We start from the raw sequence: 25,280 nt of genomic DNA, 5'->3' as shown, positions 1-25,280 counted from the left end.
CAGGAAATGCCATTTTAATGGAAATTCTGTTTCTTGGGTTTGTTCTTTTCGTTTCTTTGCTCAGGCTTGTTAAAGTGATTAGAGTAAAACCCAAAGTAAACAGCATCCCACAGAATTCCCAGTGCACGCAGTGCACCGAGCACAGCACGCTGACCAGCCCCGCTCCCCCTGCCACACAAGATAACTCCAGCAAGGGATCTTTAAAGCCCTCGAACAGGGGCTGTAATCACGAAAATGGATTGCAAAGACGAGACAAAGCAAGATAACAAATAAGCAACAACCACCACCTGCTCCTCAGAGCTTTGCCAGAAGGCAGGCACACGAAATCACAAACAGCTGGAAAAAACCTGAACGTGCTGCTTGTCGGGGAAGGACTCGCTTGTTCCCACCAGGTCTCGTGCTGGTACCCTGCCTTCCTTCCCACCTTTCTCTCTCCATCATCTGCGTGTGTATCGGCAGCACAGACAACTTGGGCAGCAGAACTTCATTTGGGCAGCCTTTTCATCCTTGTCTTAGGCAGTTTGTAGTTCAGCTCCTGCTACTTCTTCCCCAAAACATGAAGATTGTTCTTCAGCCCCAACAATGCGGCCTCTGCTCCATACACCTTGCTTCAGGCAGCTCTCCTGGGGCCTTCTGGACATCCATGTTGGCCATTCCCAGAACAGAAGAGGTGAGGATAATCTCTGATAGGCTGGCTTAGGTTTCTTCGCCCCCCAATAACTCTTCCACAGCTCCCACCAGTACCTCAGATTTCAGATCCTTTCCCTCACATGCCATGCCATGAATGATTATCCAGCTTTTTTTCCCCAATATTACCTTCCCCACTCCATCAGTAACACCTCCAACACCTGGATCGGCTGCTCCTTCCCCAAAGATCTCTACCATTTCATTTTTCCCCTCTGAGCTGACCTGCCACACATGTACTCATTGATATTCCTCCCTATGGCCCTCTTCTACTGCAGCATCTACAGAAAATTAGCAATGAGCCAGAGGGGCAGTAGGAGTTAGGAGGCACTGCAGACAAAAAGCTCTAATCGCCATAATCACACCACTCTAACACCAGACCATACCTTGTGGTACAACATGTAACACATTTCGGGCGCTGCTGCAATCCAAATAATAAAATAAAATGTCTCGCCAGTGCTGCTGAGGCCCTTCAGGTACAGTTTTAAAAAGGAGATCTTTTCTTTATGCCCACTTTCAAATGCAATATCCCCCCGAGGATGCAAGACTGCAATTTGCATGGAGTAGGGCATTCGGATGAGGCCTGCGATGCAAATAAACGTGACAAGAAGGTTAAGAGTTGGGCCAGCCAGACATGGAGTGACACGAAGTTGGGATAATTGAGAAGAAAAAAATACATTCAAACATTCAGTGTTCCTTTCATTTGCAGCTCTTCCTTTTATTGAAATTGAAGAAAATCACAGGCCATTTGAGGACACTGTTACCACCTAGATAGAGCTTTGAATTTCAGGACTTCTCCTCCAATTTTTTCAAGCCCCAGATTCCTGTCTTTCCAGAGAACAAAGTCCATAAAAAGTTGCTGTTATTTATATTCTGGTAGCATGCAGAGACCTGTGATGGTTCAAAAACCTCTGATAAAGACACTGGGGAAACACAAAAAATCTTGATTCAGAAAACAGCCCCAAAGAGCTAACGGTTTGAGTTTTAAAAATTCTTTTTCAGAGGTAAGAATTAACTTCACAGCGAGAAATGATGGTTCTCCTAGATGTGAATTTCAAAAAAAAATATTTTATCAACTTTGCCATACAAACGAAGTCACCGTTGGTTGAGAACAGCATTACACTGTTGAGAAATGCCAGACCAAGCCCGGTTTTTCCGGAGGAGTATACAGTGAAAAAAAAAATACTACTTTGCTGCTCTGTTTTCTTATTGTGCATGCAACGTGCACATACAGATACTGTACAAATAGACCAGAAAGATAGAAGACATTTGAAGTACGTTTTTTTGTAGCATTGACTGCAATCCAGATATTCACCAATCAAAGCTTTCCCTCCCAACAATGCTCTATAAATCGCACTTTAATGTCTCGGTAATTCTGTGTTTCCTTGTAAAGCTCTACTTTGGAATGAATTCAGATGGGATTTCAAGGGGAGATCACAGAGAAGAAAAGCAGCACAAATCTGCTGTGCTAGCCCAGGATCCTCCTTATTCAAACAGGAAGGGAAGAGTCAGAGTGGAGTATGATACCTGAGGTTCCTCTTTCAAGACGTGAAGTCTTTTTAAAGGAAAGCCAAACTGCAGTGTAATAAGATTTTCTAGTTACTATACCTAACTATGAAAGAGCAAAACCTCCATGGGTATTTTTTAAGAGTATCTTATATAAAAAGAAACATAAACAACAGTGGTGCAAGAAGCCACCACCTTCATGATCTGATGCAGGATGCACCAAAGTTCAGCTGAGCACATCCAACCTGAGCAGCAAGTGACAAGGAGAGCTGTCAATCACGTTGCTTATCTGTACAGCAAACACACGTTCCCCACGTTGGCTGAGGAAGTTAGCCACGAGAGCATTAACAGCAACACTGAAACTTCCCACAAGCTTCAAGCAGACCGGGACGCTCTGATCCTGTAATGCAGAGCATATAGAAGTGCAGTTATATGGCCTTGCGTGCATAACTCAGACCTGACAGGGTACGAGGCAAACCTGGAGCAGCTTCACTGCCTTTTGGTGGCTGAACGCCCACCCTCGTCGTGCACGCGGGGCAGAGCTGCCCGCTGTCATCAGCAGGCTCCCTGCCTCGAGCTGGACGTTGCTCTGCTTGAAGAGCGAGTCAAGTTCCCTTTCACACCACACAGAAACTCTGACAGATGCAAATGGGTCGGAGGAGTCATTTCTGACAGGCTCTCTGAGCAGTCGGTCAGCGTCTGAGTGAGTTTTACAGTGAAGGTGCTCCAGGTTACACAAGCTCCACCGCAGCCTCTCGCTGTGAGCGGCCGTTGCCTCCCACCTTCCTCCTGCTTTGGCCAAGCAGAAAATAAAAACGAGGAAAACAAAACAAAATACATCCCTGCTACACATCAAAGGAAAGGAAAGTTAGGGAAGAATTGTTAGGTTTTTGTCCCCTTCACTTCTCAGTGATGCGGTGTTGGTCTTCACATAGCTTCCCCCTGGGGAGAGCTGATCTTCCCCAACACCCCCTGGATGTCTGACCAGGTACCACAAAGAAATGTTTCTAGTAACAGGTAATTTTGTAGGGAGAGAAGGGAGGGAGCTTCCAACATCTCAAAGACACCCGCACATGCAAGTACCTGTCTTAATTCTCCATGTAGTACCTACATTATTCACCAGGAAGAGTCGCTATGGTTTCAGTTAAACGTGCTGAATATGCAGCACTCTCTTTTATTTGCTCTGTTCTCTCTCAAGTAAGAGACCTGAGTATCTGAAACACCCAAATATCGATTTAGAGGGTATATTCACTTCCAGCTCCTCAGGGCAAATGTTAGCTTTTCCTTCCCTTTTCACCACTGGTCAGGTCACTGTCTTTATTAAATAAATTGTAGGAACCCTGACAAAACGAGCTCTCTTCCTCCTCTCCAGGAGCATGGGAAGGTCTCCTCCATTTCCTTCCTCCTTGCCTTTTGGTCCCAGGTTTCCCTACCCAGTTCCACAGGGAGCTGGACTCTGTTCCCTTGGTCCCCACACCGAAGCGAGCCGCTTTGTGTCCTTTTATTCCTTGAACATTAGAGGTTTCTACAGAATTAGGATTAACAAACATTAGAGAGGTCCCAGCCAGCAAGAACAGGGCTGTCACAGAGCAGCTTGCTGTGCATACAAAGAAACCTTCGACTAGAAGAGTCAGCAATGCAAGGAGAATTAAAAAGCACAGTTAAATAACCCTAAATCCTCATGCATATTTATAGACTACCTCACATCAAAACTGAATCAATACTCCTCACTAGTTACGCACGGCCCGAGAAAGTAAGAGCTGGTAACTCGTTTTTGGTTTACCCGCTGTGCTGCTGAGGCCTGGAGAGTCTCCAGAGGTGAATAAATTTCTGGGCCTGCAGGGGGATTCAACTGGGCTCCGATGTGGGGAGGGGTCTGAATGCAGAGGGTGAGGAGGAGCGGCCAGCACAAGGGATCCACCTCGCCTTGCCCCCAGAGAAATGCCTCACAGTGAAACTGGTTTCTGCCCTTCTATTCCCATGGCAGAGAGAGAACCAGTCCCGACACGAGGCTAGGAGTGTGATTGACATTACACCTTTACCAGCAACATCAGCTACACCCCCCCAGCATCTCGTGCCCGAACACAGCACGTGCTGGGCGAGACTGTCCACGTGGGGGGCTTCGATCAGTACAACCATCTGCTAAAACACACTTCCTTGGCTTCCACTGGGGGGAAAAATACTTCTTGGCTGCCAGCAAGGCTTCAGCTACTGTTCATCCATTTCTTCTTAAATGCAGTTTGAACCAGAGAGATGGGAAAAGGCTTAGGAACGTAACACTGGGATCACCGGTCCATTAGCAGAATGACTGTCACCTTGCTAACCCTGCCTTGCATCAATTCATCTCCAGCCATGCATCATCTTTATTCAGGCTTAGACTGCTACAAAGCTGAGCCAAAACCAATTTTAAATCTATCCTGAGAGATACTTGGTAGACACTAAACTGTCCGGACCCCAGTGTATGCCTTAACGGTCTGACATACAGCTGTCCTGTCCCCTGCTTGATTTTATTTCACCGGTTTTACTTCACCATGCTAATGGACTGGAGACATGGAGGGGCAATGATTTCAAGTTTTACTGCCAGGTTTTCCCAGAGTTACGACTGCCAGGTCAACCCATAAACTGTTAAGGCCCTACAAAAGCCTCATTCAAAGCACGGCACTTCCTGCAGTACAAAATTCAGGCCTTGTTTTTATCACCGCTCTCCTCCATCACTATGAATCAGAACATTTTTATGAAAGAAAATTGTGAATTAAGAGAAATTGTATTTTTCTGGTGCTTCCCACGGGGAAACCAGTTCTCTTCAGCCTTTGTGTAGCAAACCACCAGAAGACAGGACAGCTCAGCCCTACAGCAGCTATCCCACGTGCTCCAGCACTGCTAGTTACTTCTCTCCTATTAAGTTTTAATCAGAAAATATAGGAATAACCCAGAAACACAGACTGGCTGCAGTTAAGAATGTATCATCTTTTCAGCTTTATCTGAGCAAAGCTGGAAGACAGCATTTCCATCCTTCACTAACTACCCTTTCTTGGCTGGCATCATTAAGCACACAACTTCCCAGGGGTCAAAGCACATTTGCTACGGAGGAAGGCATTTTTCCTGGGTTAGGCTTTTGCCGCGCTTTTCTGGCCATTTTTCATATTTTAGTCACTGGTCTGTTTTTAATGCGGTTTTAATTCTTCCAAATTACTATTACTTCAGTTGCAATCTTCAGAAGTACGCAGGCTCTCTAAGGAGATTAAAGGCATTCGTTCTGAGTTGCTGTCACGGGCAGAACCCTTGATGGTCTTTGATGCGTATGGGATGTATTGGCACAAACCAGGGAGCTCCTGCCTGAAACCGAGACTGAATAGTGAATGAGCACCTCTGAATTTATCTGCCCAAACCAGTAATAAGTGGCCTCAAGAAAAATGATAAGAAATCTTACTTGCATGAATTTATACACTTCTATCCTCCAGCAGGTCAACAGCCAACAAAAAAAAGATAAGAGAGATGATAAGGGAAAAGCACATTTGATGTTGGTGATTTCAGAAGAAAAAAAATATTATTTTCTCTAATCACTGTGAAAGGAGTACAAATCTCTACCATCTTCTTGCTTAACAGAGCTCAACAATGTTTACATTTCACTTGAGAGGAAATATCTGTTTCCATTATTTCAGTCCACTCGATCACTACTTCCCTACTTTCTTCTCGAACTTAAAACCCGAATCAGATGAATTCACTTACTGACGTTTGCAAATCACTAATCACTCATTGGCAGTATCGATCCGCACATTTCACATTTGCTACAGTCAGAATGAGACAGCACTGGCTGGTGAATAGACTGTGAAGACTGAAAAATGAGATTAAGCAGCTAGCCTCATATAGATCAAGTTATCTGCTTCCTCGCTCACTTTTCATGAAGCTTCTAAAATGCAACAAATTGAATCCCCTTAACTCACAAGACAGGACTGATACATAACTCCATTAAAAGATCAGAAAAAGCAGGTAACACAATTTCATGGAAAACAGGTCTTGTCAAATACACTTGAAGAGATTTCAAGTCTAGTTAATTAAGATAACTGTGTTGACATAACAGAATAGGAATCCTATACGATATTTGCCTCGGTATCAGAAACACATTTTCTTTTAAAACTAGCAGGATGCAAAGTAAGACTACTACAGTTTTGAAATGGAGCAAGAACTGATGAACTAACAGTGACATTTTCCAGTCACTTCCAATAAGAATTGCTTCTTTCACCAATAGTATGCGGCACACATTCTCTAGGATACGTAAGAAAATAATAAATCCTTAGTAAAACATGCAGATAACACAAAGGGAGAATTGTCGGAAACAACAAAGCCCACAAAGGTAGCTTAGAAATCTGATTGCGCCCAGCACAATTTTCTACACAAATTCAAACACACCGTGAGCCATCCCAAAGCACAGATTCTCGTCTCCCGCACACAATACAGCCCGTACTTTCTGAAGACAATGCTGTGTGGAGGGTTCTTGGCCACGGTTAATAACTAAGGGTTACCTCCAATTTAATGCTGTGGGGGAAAAAAAGGGTACTAGCAAGAGTCTTTATGTACTTATGGAGAAAATTGAGTAGGGCCAGAGAAACAATATTGTCTCTGAATATAGCATTGATGAGACCACTAGAGCGATAATGCATCCAGGTGAGGTGTGCCTGCAGCATAAGAGGGTTGTTGAAAATTAAGGAAAGTTGTGAGAAGATTTCCATGAATGATTCATGATCTGAAAAACACGCCTTACAATGAGAAATGAATGGAAATCAAACTATTTCATTTACTATAGAGAAGGCTGAAGCAATTTGATCAAGGTCTTTAGTGGATATCTAATACTAGATGGTTCTTTAATCTAGCAAACAAAAGCAAAGCAAAAACCCAATAGCTCACGCTGAAGTCAGTGAACTGAAAAGAACACATACTTTTAATAGGGATGGCTAGCCAGGTAAACCTATACAATGTCTGTTGCTTAGTATCTTTAAATCAATATTTGATGCCTTATTAAAAACAGGCTGTCGAGCAACCACAAGTTACTGCATGAAGATTTCTCTAAGTCAAACTATTTTTTTACATTATACAGCAAATCAGTCTAAATGGGTACTCTTTTTGGCCATAAACCTCTTAATTCAACCCATTCTACTTCCTCCAATTCAAAAAAGTGTTATTCACCACTTTCATCCATTCTCTCACATTATTAATTCCCCCTCTTACTTTCTAAGCCTCCAGACAATTCTGTAACTTCAGCATTTATTCCTCTTAGACATAACAAGAACCTCGATGTTATCGCTGACAGTTTAATCTTTTTCAAGGAGAGTTTTAATTTGGAGAGAAATTATATTGGAATAAATGCCTCTAAATATAAAAATACTTTCAAATCTATGTTCATTTTAGTATTTCAGTTTGGCAGAGCCACTCAAATCCTCAGGTGATGGAAAAGCAGAATGACACTTAAGATACAGCCACTGAGATTGTGCTTTTTTTTTTCCCTAAAGGAAATTTCTTTTTCACAGGTGTAACGACAACTTGAACACACACATGCTGATCCATACAGAGTAAGCCAGCTCATTGGAGCACTACATAAAGCTTCATAAAAGGGTTACTTGGTGGTTAGAGTGCAAACAAAATCAGGTAGTGGAAACAGGTTTGTCACCTGCCACCTTTCCTGGCCATTAGGCTTTAAATCAGCAGGTCTCCTTCCTCCTGCCACAGCCCTGAGTTGTCCCTTAGGCACTGGAAATGCTCACTGCTGCTGGGCACTTTATCCTTCCCCAGCTCTCCAGCAGGCAGCCTTGTGCTCTGTCTCTTGGAACAGGTAACGCCAGCGATGTGAACGGGCTCAACGCTTCTACAAGGCCTCCTTCTGCCAGAGGCCAGCCTGTGACTTGCCTTGCCCAGGGCTACATGTGCAACGTTGCAGCAGCGCGGTCATCCATGGGCTGGAATCAGGGCTCTGAAACAAGGAGTGACGTTAGTTTAAGCACTTCTACTTTCTCTGGGAGATGGTGAAGAGAGAAACCTAAATCTGAGATGTGAAAGCTCAGGAAAAGAAGTAATTGAACACAAACATCTCCATGTATATGCATCTTCTAACCATGTGTGTACAGGTTCATTGTCAAATAAACATTCTGCATACATGTTCAGCTGCTGCTTTCTGCTGCCAGAGCTTTAATAGACTACTTTTAATGTTCCCATCTCACACCCTGCTGCCAGTCACATCACCCATCCATCTTCCACAGCTGCCCTCTGAAGGCATCATCTGTCATCTCGTTTTGTTGAGACAAGGAGGCACCTGAAGGATTGCAGAGCGGGACTGGAACTGGCAAGCAAACAGCTTGAACAAACATCATTTACCCTGGTAATCTCAGATTATTTCTCACCTAGCACGCATGTACTATGGGAACAATAACACACCTGCCCATCAAGCAGAGATTTTGATGGATAAATACTGATGGTCCTGCCCTCAGGAAGCACCTCAAGCAGCACAAGCCGGCACACTGAGAGCCAACTTCAGGGGTCAGCTGCAAAGTGGGCTTCTGTAATAGACAAACCCAGCTCACTAATCCCCAATTCCAGCACCCCCCCAAACCACCTCCTAACTAATGCTAGTAATTCTAATTCACATTAAAAAACCTTCCAGGAGGCCATAACATGGCTGTCTCTCTATGTGGAAAATATAAAAATCCCAAACTTCTGTAATTCCTCAGCACATACCTGCTTACTCTGGATCAGCAATGTGCTTGTCCACACTGAACTTGTGAATACTGTTCAATTTTAGAAATTATGCCTGGACCCTTACCAACTGCAAACTCCAACCTGTTTTCTGAATGCTGGAAGAATTCAGCTGTAAGAACTGATGTTAAGAACCGATGTGTCACACCAGCTCTGTACCTTACATATTAAGTTAAAATGCACACAAATGCTTTGGCTTCTCTCAAAAGCTGTTAAATGAGATATTATCCTATTCAAAAAGCAGCTCCGCTAGGCAAAGAACCAGGGAAATCAGGAGCATAGCTCTACGAGGTGAGCTGGTCAGCAAATGCTGGGTTACCAGGTTGGGTGGTGCTTGCAGCCCCCTCGAGAGGAGCGCATGGCCCCAAGAGCTCAACTTCTGCAAGGATAAATCAGCTGGGCCCAAGAAGTGCCAAAGCTGCTCGGGTCCAGGCAAGTTTAACTGTAACAGAATCGGGTGGATTTGTTCTTTCAACACCAAAATGTTTCTGTCCCACTGTGTCCTCAAACCCACAGCATGCCACTGGGGCTGCCATGTCCAAGGTGCTGCACATCCCCTTGGCAGCACAAGGGATGAAGTTTCAGGGCAATTATCTCCAAGTTCTGCAGAAGCTGCTTACTCACGTGCTGCACACCCACCACAGAGAGCTGAGATTGCTAACATCTCCTGCTCTCTCTCAGGAAATGGCATTGTGCAGATGGTGGACCCAAGGCTGCTTAAAAACCTGTAATTGGTCTGGCTGCTGGGGCACGCTGCAGGGGCTGTGAAGCGTTCAGCCTGAGCCCAGCTCTGAGCAGCAGCCCCACAAGCGCAGCAGCAGGAGGCAGCTGGGGCAGAGACACCAGAGGAAAAGGATGGAGACTGCTTCTGTGCAAAGGGCGAGGGAAGAGGACTGAGAAGGCCCCTCCACGGGACTGCTCTGCTGCTAGATGTGAGCTCACCTCCTCCTGGGATGAGCAAGAAAACCAGCATGAGGTAAGTGAAGATACTCCAGGCTCGATTTAAACGACTCCGTCCACTGCAGTCACATCTACCCAAACCACCCAAAATGTCCATTTATCACCTCCCTACTTTAAAACTAATCAATACCACTGCAGGACAGCAACACTTTCTGTGCAGGCAGAAAACAGGATGGCCTGGAGCCCCCGGAAATTCTCCCTGTTCCCTGCCAGCTTGATACCAACCCCGCCACTGCCTGCATCAGGCACAGCTGGAGCTGTAACACTGCCTGGAACAATGCAGCAGCAGCCACTACTTTGCTTCCAGCAGCTCGGCCAGCCCTGAGCCATGAGTAGAGAAAGAGCCCCCTCTGCTTGCTTCTCTACAGCTGTGAAAAGGCTGTGCATGGAGACCAAGCGTTTAACAAGCGGAAAGGACTCCTTTGCTGGGGGAGTACGTGGGACGTGGGACCTGTTGGGTACGTCACAAACCCGGGAGTGTGTTTGCTGGGAGAGGAGTATTAAAGGGGAGAAGGAGTACTTGAGAAATAGAAAGAGGCACAGCCTCCAGACAGGCACGCAGCACTCCTGCTGTAATTGGCACCAGGTGATTCCTAATGGCCAGGTGGCTAACAGCTACAAAGACAGATCCCTGCTCCACCAGCACGCCCAGCGAAGTGCTATCCGAGTTTTAATGCTTGGCAAGAAAAGCCAGGAAGGAGGTTAACTCACCGAGGAGAGATGCGAGGTGAGGGACGGAAGGTGGCCCAAGTCCAGCAATGGAAGGAAAAGATGAGAAAGAACTTGTGTGCTCCCCTGACCCCCTGAGCTTTCTCAGATGTGTAATTCCCATGGCAGATGACACGGGGCTTGAAGTGCCAGAGCCCATTTCAGCCCTGTCACTACAGCAGCCTGTGCTGCTGCTGCTTCCAGAGGACATCCACCCACTGGGAATTAAATGTCCTGGCACAGAATGGTTTGAAAATAATTCTGCCCTTTCCCTCATCCATCCTCTTGCTAGTAACATACACGTTAAAAATAGCTGAGGAACCACGTGTGCTCCTAAGACAAACCACAAGCCTTTGCATTAAGTTTTACTGACCTCATATGTAAATCAGCATATAAAGACTGGTAGCCCATTATGTTTTATTCAGCTGCTACAGCAGCCATCCATCCTGTGCCTTTCACAGCGATCTGCCGCCTGTAACAGGTTCATAAACAGCTCAGAAAGACGCCTGCTGTAGATTTCACTTAACTCCTTATCTATCTGCTTTAAATGGATTAAACAACTGTGTCATTAAAATGCTTCAAGTAAGACTTTGATCATAAACTTATCGTTTTACAGTTATTGAATCTGATCCCTAATGAATGCTGTTCTGCCATATTTCTCTGTCTTCTGCTGCCAGCTTTGTTCCCCGTTAGTCCTGGCTCCTCGGTCCCAACGCGGCTGCTCTGTATGCCGGATCGCTGCATCCCAACAGGCCTCGATTGTATCTGCTGACTGCCCAACCCAAAGGAACAGATAAAGCGCAGGAATTGCATCTGAGGTGGGGTCAGAAGGACAGAAAAATAATCCACAAAATACAAACCACATAAAATACTCTTTATGCATTCATTACACAGCTGCATGACTGCAATTCCTTTCCAATGTCCCTTTCCTGCAGGGAACAGAGGGCCCAAGGCAAAGGGGGGATTTGGGCAGTGTTCTCTCCCACTCTTTAAGGAAAAAACGTTTGTTATCTACTCAGAAAAGGGGTTGAGACAGAGAAAAAGCACTACTGAGGACAGGAAGGCTTCTGCCACAAAGCACCGTTGGGTTTTATCGGCTGTAACGGAGGAGATGCCAGCTGGGGGATCTGGGTCCCTGCAGCACACAGAGGAAAAGCCAAGCTTGTGCTAAGGAGAGCACCCCAACACCGAGAGCAGCCGAGAGCTGGCAGCCAGTGTCTGTGTAAGCACAGGGAGGGGAAAGCTGCTGCAGGGGGCTGCTGGGGGGTTCTCCAAGCATCAGGGTAGAGTTGACACACAACTGCTTTTTCATTCTTGTTTTGGTGTCTTGTTTGTTTGCTTGTTATTAGGGAGATTCGTTTTCAACAGGTACAGCTGAAGGAGTACACCTTAGTAGCTCACTTCTGGAGAGACTCCATGGTGAGGACGGCTTTTGCCCTTCAATAATCAGTGGACACAAGAAGACAGCAAGATAGTCCTTTGAATGGCCAGCCATGGGAGAGCAAAAATAGCCAACAACAGTGCCAGAGAACCGCATGCCTGTTTCAGCAGCAAACTCTATTAAAGTCACACGAAAGTGTTAAATTGAATGCTGAAAATCCACACGTTTGATATGGAAGAGGCCTATTATGTCAACTTGCACAGTCCTTGCCAACGCAGCACACTGACTAATGTTAATCATTCTGTGTTCTAATTATCTTACCATTATAGCAATTTCCCTGATGATCATCCTTTTTTTTTTTTTTTTTTTTTTCTCCTTTTGCTGTTGTTCTGTGTTTTTCAATGATGCAGGCTGCAGGGCTTGGACCACCTCTTTCCCATCTGAGTGTTTCCAAAGAACATACCAAAGGCTGTGTTATTATCTCTCCCCATCATTCCCTTGGCTTACCAGGGCATACTCAGGACTTTTAAACAGAAGGAAGCGAAGAGGAGGAGGATGCCTGGCTTTGTCCCTTCACATGGCGAGGCACTGAAACAGAGAGGCTGGGCAAACCTCCCAGAGGACCAAGGACTGACTGCCAGCCCCTCCTAGCGCTTGGTCTGGCCACGCGGAGTACAGCAGCACTGACCACACTGGGCAGAAACAGCATCCTTGGCATGGCCCAGCTGGAGTGAGACTGCCTCAGCAATTGCAGTAGAGCAGGAATGGATTTGTCTCCTGCTTTACTCCAGTGAGAGAAAAGAGGCCAGATTTACCCGGTGGCCTCAATCCTACCCCCAAAGCACGAATTTCTTGCTTTCACAGTGAGGAGATGGAAGCAAAGACTCAAGAAAGTCCCTAGAACCAAGGAAGCGATCAGTCCCTTCTACCTCATCACCCTCAGGAACAAAAAATGTGACATTTTAATTAGCTTCTGCTGCCTCTGACAGACGTCCTGGGTCATGCAGAGAAGCTACCTTTTACTTTCTATCCTCATAAAATTTGGGAGTGTGAAAAAAAAAAAAGAAAAAAAAGAAAAGCAGCAGCAACCCAGTCCCCTCTTCCTTTTCCCCAAGCAATTCAATTATTTGCCAGATAGCACACTAAGAATCCATTAGAGAAGAATGTATTCTGCATTTGCTGTGGAAATCTTCTGGTGATCTTATCTGCCTCTCAGTTCGAACTCAAAGCTCAATTGTTTTTTTCTGCCAGTACAAGCAGACTTCAAGCAGCTCTGAAATCCTTTCAGATGGGGAGAGTCACCTCCTCGTATAGAATTTACAAGAGTAAGAGAGATTTATGGATAAACTGAAACAATACGAGGAAAGGCCATGGGGGCAACCTACTGGATTCTGAAGGGCTTTGAGTTAACTGCTCCAAGCACTGAATTCAACATTATCTTGATCTGACTGCCTCAAGAAATAAATACTTCAGAAGGAACCTAGCCCAGTAGCAAGTTTTCAAGCGATCATTGCGCACATCAGCAGAAGGGCATCATCTCCAACCTTCACACATATCAAAAGGGCTCGGTCTCTTTTTGATCCCATGGAAGCATGCAACATCAGTAAAGAGCATTAAGTTGAACAGAACAGCCAAGGAGCTGAGACAGCAGAGGATGAAAGGCAATGGCTTGGGAGGAATATGCTGGTGAATCGACCAGTAGGTCTGTTTTGTAGGACATCTGCTATTTTTCCCTGGGATGCTTGAGAGAATGGTCCACACAGAACTGTCCAGGTGAGACGCGGGTCTGGCTTCTGAACGGTCAGTGCCGACAGCAGCATCTTACTCAGAGCATATCAGAGACCCTGGGAAAGTAGAAAAGCCAAAAGGCTTTGTACTTTCAGTCCCCAAATAACTTGGCCCTAGAAGTTAATTTCCACCAGGGAAACTGTTTTGTATGTTGCACAGTCACTATTCCACCCCACCATCCACCCGAACAGGACCACGAGGAATGTGATATTGCCGCATCCTTCATTTGAGCTTTTATGAACCTTCTGGGAACAGTCTGACAGCTGCTATGGTTGCAGCACCCCTTGGAAGCACCCAGCCTCCCTCCTCTGTCCGTTCTCATCCCAAGAACAATTCCTTCCCTATTCCTTCTATATTCAGCCACCTTTACAGTCCCTCTCATCCCACTCCAAACTGATTTTGTTGAAAGCATCTGGGTAAAGTTTCCTATTTTGCACACACCCTTCTCAAAGCATGGATATACATGGATACCACTGCATGCATCCTAACACTTCTGTGCAAATACACGTCTCTACATGTAATTAAACCCACATGCTGTATTTCAGTGCTCATGCTGCTTCACCATAACTTGTGCATATCTAATAAAACTTCTTCTTGCACCCTGAACATACCAACCCGTAAGCAATCCCTGAGTCCTAAGGAAATAACCTTGAGGACAGCAACTCAGGATCTAGAGGGAAAGCAGTTCTACAGCTGAGCTCCCCTACAGAGACTGCCTTGCCAACAGCTTTTCACTTCCCCTTACCCATAAAAAATGAGAAATTTTCTGTAATTACTACTGACTGCAACCGTGGTAGTATTGCACAGAAAGAATGTGTCCACTGGAAAAAGACCAAAAGCACACGAGAGGATCTCTGTGGAGACCGTTCTTGCAGACCAGCCTTTATGTTAGTGGGTTTTCAAGTTTTTTCATCCTACCAGAGCCAGAATCTCAATGACCCCCCTTTTTTCTAAAGCGTCGTCTTTATTCTGAAAGGTCACAATCTGAACCACACATCTGATGTTGTGTCCAACATGCACAATGTATTTCAGGGAATTTTAACTTCATTTTAAACACCCTGCCAAAAATGCAAAGAACAGGCACAGCTTCTGTATTATTTAAGGTACGTAAGGCCTAAACGTCGAGCAGGGGAAGCAGCGGTGTTCCTGATGTGCCAAACCCCATGCCTGGGGAAACGCAGAGATGGGACAGATCACCTGGGAGCCCTCCCACCCGTATTGAACACAACGGGGCTTTACAGACAGCACCGCTCCTTTGCACACGCAGCAGCAGCATCTCACTACGGGTTGTTTTTTAAAGAAGACACAAATGCACCTTTCTCTCAGCGTTTCACTTATCCTGCCATCCTGGCTGTCTATCCGGATTTGAAGAGAACAGCTCCTCTGCTGAAATTAAGCATCTTTTTCCACTCTATTCTTATCTGTCTTTCAGATCTGGGTAGAAAAGCTGTTAAAAACCACTTTTTTCTGGTTTATATGGATCTGTCTTTTTAGAGACTTATCAAGCAAAAGCAAAGGGAAATCGAGGCAAATTTTGAAACAGACTGGAAAGGGACCATACTGCAATCTGACCGCCTTCAGGGTGCACTAGCAGAGATGCTCGTGCATGGGGGTGTTACTCCTCCCTGCGTGGCCCCTTTCAGACCACCCTGGTTCTCCCCAAACACCCTACAAACTCTGTTCCCTAGCGAAGCCTTGGCTACAGATCAAACTGCACAATGCTGAGCCTTTGAGTGACAAATGCACGTCAAGTTTCCCTTCTACTACTTGATAAAATTCTTTAGGGGAAACCCGTTTTCTTTATGCAGTTCTTTGCCTCCAGGCGTCAGACAGGTGGTAGGTCATTCTGGTCAAAGGAAAGGGTTGTGGAATGTGGGAGATAAGGTATCGCCATCTCACACCCCTGAATCCCCCCAGCAGACACATCATTATTCCTCTGAAGCATGCTGCCCTTCCCGGCAGTGGCTCTGCTCAGAGTATCACCCCATTTTCTCAAGTTTCTTTTAACAGCATTACGATCGCTGCCCGCTCTTCACTGTAGCGTGCAGCAGGCAGATTTTCCTCCTCCCCACACAGAAAAAAAACAAAACCAAACCAAAAACCTGAACTCTGACTTCATTTCTTTCCCATAATCTAGGTAAGACATCCTGGCCCTCTGTCTCTTAGAGACAGTGTTGAGTTTTCTGCATACAAAGCAGCAGAGGAAAAATCCTGCACTGTAACCAGGGTCTCCTTATCAGGAGAATAAAACTGTTGAAGAATGTAACTTAAAACTTTGACTTTACAAAGATCAGTGGCAAAAAGCCAGACTATAACAGAACTGGAAAGACAAGGACAGCACGAAACTGTGACCTATTATTTTGTTTTAATCAAAAGTTTGAAAGTAATTGGTTCGTCAAACAAAGGCTGAAATGATAACAAGTAATGAAAAGCTAAAAGCCAAATATGGAGAGAGCTGTAACTTAAGGACGTGGTGTTTATTCATAGAAATTCAAGGAAAAGCACAAAGCTTCAGTAAACAAACCTTTCCATGCATTATTTTCCCTATTTAGCTCAAAACGACGTTTTTGTTTTGTTTCTGTGACATCACAGCGGAATTCAAAGCAGAAGAATAATGGAAAATGAAGAAAGAACAATGGAAAACTAATTTGTGCCATCAAATGACTACACAGTAAAACTAGAAAATTATAAAGGGACAGTCACTCTTATCATTTCCTGAAACTTTGCTTTTTCCTTGCTATGTGATGAATAAGATTAGAGGAGCTAATAAGCGAAGCCTCTTTTTAAAAGGGTTGTGTCTGCCTACCAGCCTGGGTTTTCACTCACATGGTGATCCTGGGGAATCAGTGCAATGCTGTTTTTGCATGGAAGCCATCTGTACTTGCTGCTTGCTAATATTTTATCAGCTGTCATTGTATGATGGAGGGGCATTTTATAAATACAAATGTATCTGAACAGTTACTTGTAGCTGAAATTCCTCTGGCTCTTCAACACAGTGCTAACAGAGCCCTGTGTCCATCACCCTGCTTTCTGTCCATGAAAGCTGTACGCACACACACAATACCCCCAGATTTATTGGTTTAGTGAACCTCCTACCACACAATAAAATCTTTCACAACTTTTAAAACCTCACCGTTTGTTCTGCAATAACTGCTCAGAAAGTAAGGCTTGTTTCCAAGCAGTTTTCTTGTCCTGCAGCAGGGCTTCAACAACTTCTTGGTGTTTGGCCCTGCACAACACATGCACTCTAGGAGCAGCCTCCTCCTCGGTGTGGCTGTATCCTCATCCACATTTTGTTCTCATCACTGATTTTTCTACTCTAGTATGGATGCCATCTCAGAAAGTTTGTGCTGCATATACCTACGGGTGCAGAGACCTTTTCCAGGGGGGCATTTTCCCTCCCCAGCTCTCTCCCCACTCACTCAGAGCTCTCCATGCTGCTGCTCAGGTAGCAAGGCTTAGCGCAGTGACCTTTTCCTGTTTCAGAGCTGTTCAGGAAATCCAGTGCTCACCCATCCTCTCTTCTGCTCATCTAATGAGCCGTGTGATGCCACACAACTGCTGATATTTGCAGGGATAGTGAAAGGAGTACATTAATGAATTTATTATGGATTTTTGTGTTAAATGTATTATGCAAATGTTAATCAGTTTCTGCAGAACTTCGAGAAAGGTGCTGCATGAAATAAACAATACAGTGTTAGCTCTGGCAGTAAAATTTAGAGCTTCAGTTGTTTAATATTCAATGTACGAATTCCTTAAAAAAAATTTTTTTAAAGGGCACATTGGTAAAACTTCCCTGCACAAATGTGAATCTATGCAATCACGGTCCCTGATGTTAACAAACATTAGCAAGTCTGTACCATGCATGTCCTTGTTTTATTAGGCATCCACTTGCACATCACATTTATCAGGGCCGCAGAGGCCAGGAAGCAGCTTCTCTTTGAACCGCCACAACTTGCTGACATGTTTATGCTTCTCTTCTCCAACCCCAAGGACCATTTCTAATTGCTGTTAATTCTAATAACTGCAGTGTTTTCAGAATTTACATGCACAAATATTTGCATAGCCTCAGCTAATTCAGTGTCATGTATTCCTCAAGGCTGAAATATATATTGTATACATATAATGATGTAACTAGTGTTGCACTCCTCCTGTTTTATACTAGTTCTAGGACTTTCTCCTGTACCCAATCCACATGCACAAGATTCAAGATATTTTCTCCCAAATCACTGAGTCCTTCTAGCACAAATCACAGGCTTGTTACAGGGGTAGATCTTTTCCTATGATTCATTTGGGTAGTACTTCAGCATCTACACTTAGCAGTCTACCACACTACAGACACCTACAGAGCAAAGCAGCTTGGCTGTAGCTTAACCTAAGTAGTGCAAGCACCAGAGCGAAGGTCAACCAACACAGGCTTTTGCTCCTCCTAACCACTAGAGTACCTGCTCAGAGACTGCAGCGCTGCTCTAGCCACTGGCCCTGCCCCGTTATCACTGCTCTTGCTGCTCACGGTACCAGATTGACCCAGTCCGTGCTGCAGTCACAGCCATCTGGCTGCAAGCATACTCTCAAATGCCTTGAAATGTTCCATGCAAGCATCCCATACCTGCTAGCTGTCACAGCCAGATACCCATAACATCCAGGTTATAAGCTTACAGCAAGGAGTAGAGGCATTTAGGTCACAGGGAGGCTCCTGAAAGCATAAAGGTAGCCGTAAATACCTGAAAGTACATTTGCTGTGAGGCTAAACTTTAGGAATGCAGATCTGTGAATGAAATGCCTGTGCTACACTTGAGCTATCGGGTCAATAACTAGTACCAAAAGGGACAAATTTAACCAAGGCAACAGACATTTACCACGTGGGTTTGCTGGTGGTGTTTTGAGCAGACTGTGGAATGACCCCCAAGTAGTCTCCCTTTGATGGTGCTCACTTGAGCAGATACACACTTTGTTACATCAGCAACAACTTGGTGCAGTCTGTTAAATTGAGAAGATAAGCTCTGTTTTTAGAAAAGAGGAGTTTTTATTTTTGAAAAAATCCATCAGGAGTCTGTGGAAAGGATCAGATTGCTCTGCACCCCAACCCCATCCAGACACTCCCATGAAACCCAGCGTACTGGCAGAGTGGGGCACTACATTTTTGTACCATGACCTTCTTTTGCAGATCTGAACCTGCACTCTTTTGCTTAGTTGATCTTCTTTTTACTGTCTTTCCCGCTGTATATTCTCAGGTATTCTCTCCTGTAATGAAATCCCTCTGGAAGCACACACAAATCTGTTTCTATGCCTCGCCAAAAGCTACACCTGACTGAAGAGACACAAAAGTGGTTTACCCAAACCCATTTAAGGAAATTCATTTTTTCCTTTCCTTTTCTTTTTCTTTTTTTTTTAAACCAAAAAAAAAAAAAAAAAAAAAAAAGGAGAGGGGGGAGGCTGAGCTTGACCACCTGAGGCTTTGAGTGAGAGCAAGCTGTGCCTCAGAGGCTAACCCAGGAAGGGAAAGCATTGAGATGATCCATGAAGAAGCTCCATGAGCATTTGAGAGGTCAATTAGGAAACCTTGAAAGGTTGACAATGTCCCTTTAAGTTTTATAACAGTGTAAATGATTCATTCATCATTCTTCACTGGTCACATAATGAACAGTTAGACTGTTAAATGACCTCAACTTTGCCTTGGGCTCTTAACTCCAAGCCAGTTACTGCCTGGCCGCCAAAGTCCTAAATATAAAATGAGTCATTAATGCTTAAAGAGGGGAAACACTCCCTTTTCCACCACGGGGGATCACACAGAGCAGCCTGCTTGGAGCACAGCTCCCAGCACCCTCTCACAGATCCCTCAAAATAGAGGCAGGAGGTTACTCTGGATGTCCCAGCACATCCATCGTCCATGGGCATTTGACTCCTGGAAGAAAATGAGATAAAGCAGGCGGCAGCTGCTCGCTGTCCCTGCAGTGCCTCTTGCATGGGTGGGGCCAACAAAAAGGGTCCAATTAAAACAACCCAAAGCAGACAAACAGGACAGAGCCTGCAGACATCCACTCTATTTGTATCGAACTTCGGCAATTATATCAGATATTCTCACTAAAAAAAAGTGCCTGCAAAACTCACCTTTTTCTTATCTTTAAATTATTACAGCTACAACACAACCAGCAGTGAAGTCGACAAGTGGTTTATGCTTTAATTTGTGCAAAAATAATCAATTTAAAAACCTGGACAAAACTAAGATTGAATTTAACCAGATTAATATCTTAAATTGTAAAATGGTCGATAACAATAGTGAAGTTTGACATTTAGAAAGGAACTACTGCACATGGATTAATGAACACCTCAGAATAAAGTTATATCAGCATGGAAAAAATACTCCCAGAGTACCTCTTGTGGAGTAAGTTTTTCTCAGGCAGTTCCTCTGTGGACACTGGAATTCAGTCCCTTGGTTGTAGTTCCAACAACTAAATTGAGCCTAAATACCAGCTTCTGGCTGGGGAACGTTTTCTGATGGGTGTCCCCCATACCACATAGACCTGAAGTAGACCGAGCCTTAGAGACCTCATTTTCCCAAGCAGTTTTAGCTGAAACTTGGGAGAACTTGAGGTCAGAGAACAGAGCAGCCTCATCCTTCCTGACACCTGATCCCAAACTGAACTTTGTGCAGAAACACCCAGCTGGACGGGTGAGCTCAGCTCGCAGAGCCAGCACAGCGCTCAGGATAACTTGCAGTGCTGTAGTGCTCAGGGGAGATAAAGCAGCCTAAAATCACACTGCTGTGCATCGTACAAACACACTTCTATTTTGTTCTGCTTCTATATTAAAAAATGCTGTGTAAAAACCATGTTTCCCTCCTGCTGTGTAAGGTGGCTTTCAAACAGGAACTCCTACTTGTAGCTAACCAGTCAACTCCTTTCAAGCCCTGAGATAATGGACAAAGCCAATTATTTCAATATGTACAAATAACATCGCATTTTTATGGCTGTTGCTGTTACATTAGCGACTGGCAGGAAGGCTAAAGACAACTAGTTATTACTATGTTTATGGGCATCACACTCACAAGTTGATCAGCTCAGAGCCCACGCCAAGCCCTGAGCCTCTCACACAGCCAAACCGAGGGGCTCAGAATGTCTCCAGGATCCTTTTCAAGCTTCCTGGGACCTTGCTCTTTCACTTCCAGCATCCACAGGTGATTCCTTTTACTCCAAAATTAGCAAGAAAATAACAGCTCTATCTATTTGGCCTCATAAATATACATGGATACACACAAAAGGATGAGGATGCTAGCTTGGTTAGGAAACTAGTGACAATTTCCAAGCCCAAACATATCTCAGTGTAAAAAAAGCAACTCCCTGACTTTTATCTATAGAGATTCACTTATCAAACTCAAACTAGATTCACTTATCAAACTCAAACTGGAATTTCATTTCTCTCACCAACCAGCTGTGAACTAATTACGAGGACTTCTAACTAGTCCTGCTCCTTCGCCAAGCATATGGTTCCAATTAAGTGAAACTGCAGCTGATTTTAATCAATCTTCCTTGAAGCAGCCGAAGTTGAAGAATCTCTTCTCCTTCAGCTCAAAGAGTAGAGAGCAGGAAAAGCAGGAGAGTACTATTTGCATAAGGAACACTTCACATCCGCTTGGTTGCCTGTAAACACGAGGCTCCTGGCAGTAAGAAATGCTAATTGAACACTCTTCACAAGTCTTTCCTTCCACTTTATCCAAAAAGCACTGATTTGATCCGTCTCTTTCGTTCCTGGCCAAGCTGCACCATCAACTCGGGAAGATGGCCCAAATCATTTCAGACAACTAACAAACCAAACCTTTCACGGAGATCTCAGCAAGCCTGCCCACCACAGACCAAGCAGTAACAGCGCGTTTTCTTTCACAGATTAAAGACTCAAGTCTTTTTTGCTGCATCAAAAGAAAGACAGTGGGGAGGAAGAGAGAAAACTGTCTGGTTAAACCCTCGCTTTTCACATATTATTTGAATCCTTTTGCTTAGACACAGTTCAGATATTATTCTTAAGATAATGTCCTGGGTGATGGGGGAGGCACCTCAGCAGGGTGTCATTTCCCTACAGTCCAAACATTTCCCGTGTTTTTGTAATCTGAGGTTTTTATTAGCAGTAAAGACCTGACCAGTGAGTAATATCCATGCTAAAGTCTTTATACCAGTGAAGGAAAATCAATGCAGCCTACAGTTAGGTGTCAAGAGCCAAGGGGTTTCGGAAGAGAGGGTGTGTGGAGGTGGAAAGCGCCTTCAGCCATAATTCAAGCTGTCCCTACACAAGCAAGGAATACAAAGAGATGTCAGATGTTATATACGCTGCTGCAGATAGCCATCGGTAGCTCTGTTTCTTTATTTGCTAATACTGAGCTCGGGGAGCGTGAATCACGCGCCTATCTTACGCCGAAGTGCCTACTGCTATCAGCAGCCAAAGCTGAGATGAGCAAAAGCCACGTGCCAGTACTGAGCTACAAGAGGACGTGAGAGGAGGCAAACATTTTTGAAATCATATTCCTTTCCACACATCAGTGCAGTCAAACCTCGATGGTTTTTATTAGGAAACATTAGCTGCATGCCCTTCGATTTCATTCACTGCACCCAGCTTTGTGAATTCAGATTTCAGCCCAGTCCTGCGTCAAGCAATCGAAGCCCTAATTCTAAATCCTGTCTCCTCCAAATTCCCAGCTTCAATACAGCCTCCCCATGCATCTTTCATTCAGTAGACACAGTTCCAGAAAGTAAGGTTTTATTTTAAAAAAGGAACTGCAGATAAAGATTTGTCAGAAATTGGCCTCTTCCTACCTTGTTTAATATCACCCTCTACTTTCTCTTACACTTTTATTTGATTTGATGCCATGCTTTCCCATGTTTGTAATTTCAATCATCTTTCTATTCATACACAGAAATCACAAGAAAATTTTACTGAAGTTTGTCTTGCTTTTTTTTTTTCCTCTCTCTTTGTGATAAAGGGAAGTTATTTTAACCCATCATTTCCCAGTGATTTCTTTCAGAGAGGGGAATAAATAACATCAAACTAGCAACATTTTAGTGACCTTATCTCAGCGTATAATAATATCCTTAGTGTATTTTCTCAGCATTGATAAAAGAGGTGAATTACTAAGCTTATCCTTAACTTAGTGGGTTCCCACTCTAAGGAACTGTTTTCCAGCGTGTATAAAAAAAAAAAGTCACTCCAAGCTTGGCTTGTCAAGGTATTTTATACTCCAAGTGAATAAAAACCAGGCAAGCTGATGTTTTGTCCTCTGAGGAGTTCCCAAATCTTGACCATTCAGGCAGGCACACACCGATCAATACTGACATTTCAGCATTCAACTTACATATTCCTATAGTTATGTTCTCCTCCCTACTCCTCCTTTGGAGAAGCTGTTTTTGGCAGCCACCTCTAAGATCCAAGTAGGAAATAAGGGAGGAGAAGAGCATCTTGTTCCCAGCCTATCACCACATTACTTTTTTTATACTGCAGAAGCTCAGCTATCCAAATGGTAGCTGATGCTGATGACCACAAGGCAGACCACACACTCTAGCCTTTGGATCTTTCCTCTTTGAATGTGAGCCTTACAACACTTGGTGTTTTGGCATCTCGAGAGTACCACAGAGCATGCCTCAGCGTCAGGAAGAAAACAGGGAATTCCTCTGGTCAGGCCCCCCCTGGCAAGCCAGCAGCCATCGTAAGACAACAACTGCAGATTAAATATGACTTGAGTGAGTTGTAACCTGCTCTGAAACCAAAGCCACTGCTGTGTATTTTGGAGACCTGAGCATCCAAACACCAGCCCAAAGCTTTCATCTCCTGATGACTGAAACCCAATTAAAGGAGAGCCAGGTGACAGGTTTCACACTAAACGTGGCTCAGCAGAGATGCTCAGCAGCTCTTAGCTCCTTGCTTTATCAAAGCTGTCACTTCCCCTGTCTCTAGGAATTGGTAATAAAAAAAAGATTTGATTCACCTCTAATAGGTGTCAGGATACAATCAATGGTCTGACAGAAATCTGGGTAATTTCGAAACTACAGTGTTTTGGTTTTGTTTTTTGTGTTGTTTTTTTTTTTTTTACCACAAACCAATTTACACAAAAATGGGGAGAAAAAAAAAAGAGAAATGAAAATTAAGAGAATGAAATGCTACAACACTGAGCTGTTCAGCATATCAGAGAGAACAGCAGGGAGAGAGAATGCTGTTCATAGCAGGATGGGCTGTGATTAAACAAACGGTGCATGGGTTCTTGTTTGCTCCAGCACCTTTCAGACAGGAAATGCTATGAAAGCTTGAGGAAACTTCCATGTTCCTCCTCTGCATGGGAAAGCTGTTACCAGCATCAGAGCAGGCTGAACACAGTCCACTTGACTGCTGTAGGCTCCCTTGCCCTCCTTCAGGGAGGGTGAGGCTTCACTGATCTTGCCAGAGTGAAAAATTGAAGACTTTTTGCCATATAGGATGGCAGCTACCTCAACAAATGTTAAAACGCCTGCAGTAGCACAGCAAAACAAGCACACCCTTTCATCCTCCTGACTCCACGCCTCCCACCTCTCACTGTCTGTGCTCTGGTGACACTGCCATGTCATCTCCACAGCACTGATGCTACCAGGATTGGATGACTACTGTCTAATGAGGCCACAAACGGGTGGTTCTAGACAAGCGTATTGAAAAACCTTGATGTGTGTGATTGAATCCAACATCCAAACACTTCAATAACACAAAGATAAAGGCATATTGGTGCATTTTGCACAGGCTTCCTAAAGCCTTGCCCAGATTAAGGGAAATCAACATGTGTGTTGTAAGATTCAATTTGGCAATCTGTTAGATCTGTATGGATGTATCAGGCTCTCCAGCCACTCCTTTTGGACATCCAAATTTCCTACCTGCAGAGTTAGCTTCTCCAGTTTCATTTCCAGAGATCTGTTCTCCTCTTCCAGCTTGCTGCGTTCAGCTTCTAGCTCCTCAATTTTCAGCCTAGAGAGGAAAGGAAAGATAATAAACACTCCGTCTTTGCCCAGTCTCTCTACAAATAATCAAGTAAAACCTGAAATCACGGACAGTGGCAGGTGATTCCTGTATTCAATATCACAAAGCTATGCTACTGAGATGTATCTTTTAGCAATTTGTGTGAACTAACTTTGCATGATTAAAATATAATTTCAAAAATTCATAGTTAAAATACACAACTTGAATATAAAGCAAATTTAACTTAGATACTTCCTGAGAAGAGAGACCCAGTCTAGGCCATCATGTTCAATAACCACCAACAGCTAAAATCTCCATGAATGTGTCAAATCTCTTTTTGATCTGATTTATACTTTTGGCCTTCACAATGCTCCTTGGCAGTAAGTTCCACAATTTAATTATGTGCTGTGTGAAAAATTAGTTCATTTTGTTTCATACTTCACATGTGATTATTTCACTGAGCGCCTGTTAGTTCTGCAATGAAGAACTGTGAATAATTGTACCATGCTCTCCTCTCTGCAACTTTAAAAGCCTCCCTGTATTATTT

The 25,280-nt window shown here is 44.2% G+C and overlaps 1 protein-coding gene across 3 annotated transcripts in view; it reads right to left on the bottom strand.

Annotated features, from left to right (window-relative positions):
- Positions 1–25,280, bottom strand: part of MAD1L1 (mitotic arrest deficient 1 like 1) — a 348,528-nt gene that overhangs the window by 127,282 nt on the left and 195,966 nt on the right. For all 3 annotated transcript variants that reach the window (XM_084536417.1, XM_084536418.1, XM_084536419.1), the window contains exon 15: positions 24,652–24,742. In XM_084536417.1, the coding sequence (XP_084392543.1) occupies positions 24,652–24,742 (91 nt within the window). The remainder of the gene's footprint in view (positions 1–24,651; positions 24,743–25,280) is intronic.

Source organism: Aythya ferina (genome assembly GCF_964211825.1).
Source record: "Aythya ferina genome assembly, chromosome: 15".
Lineage (NCBI taxonomy): Eukaryota > Metazoa > Chordata > Aves > Anseriformes > Anatidae > Aythya > Aythya ferina.
The sequence above is the reverse complement of the archived record's forward strand: the minus strand, read 5'-3'. Positions and strand labels throughout refer to the sequence as shown.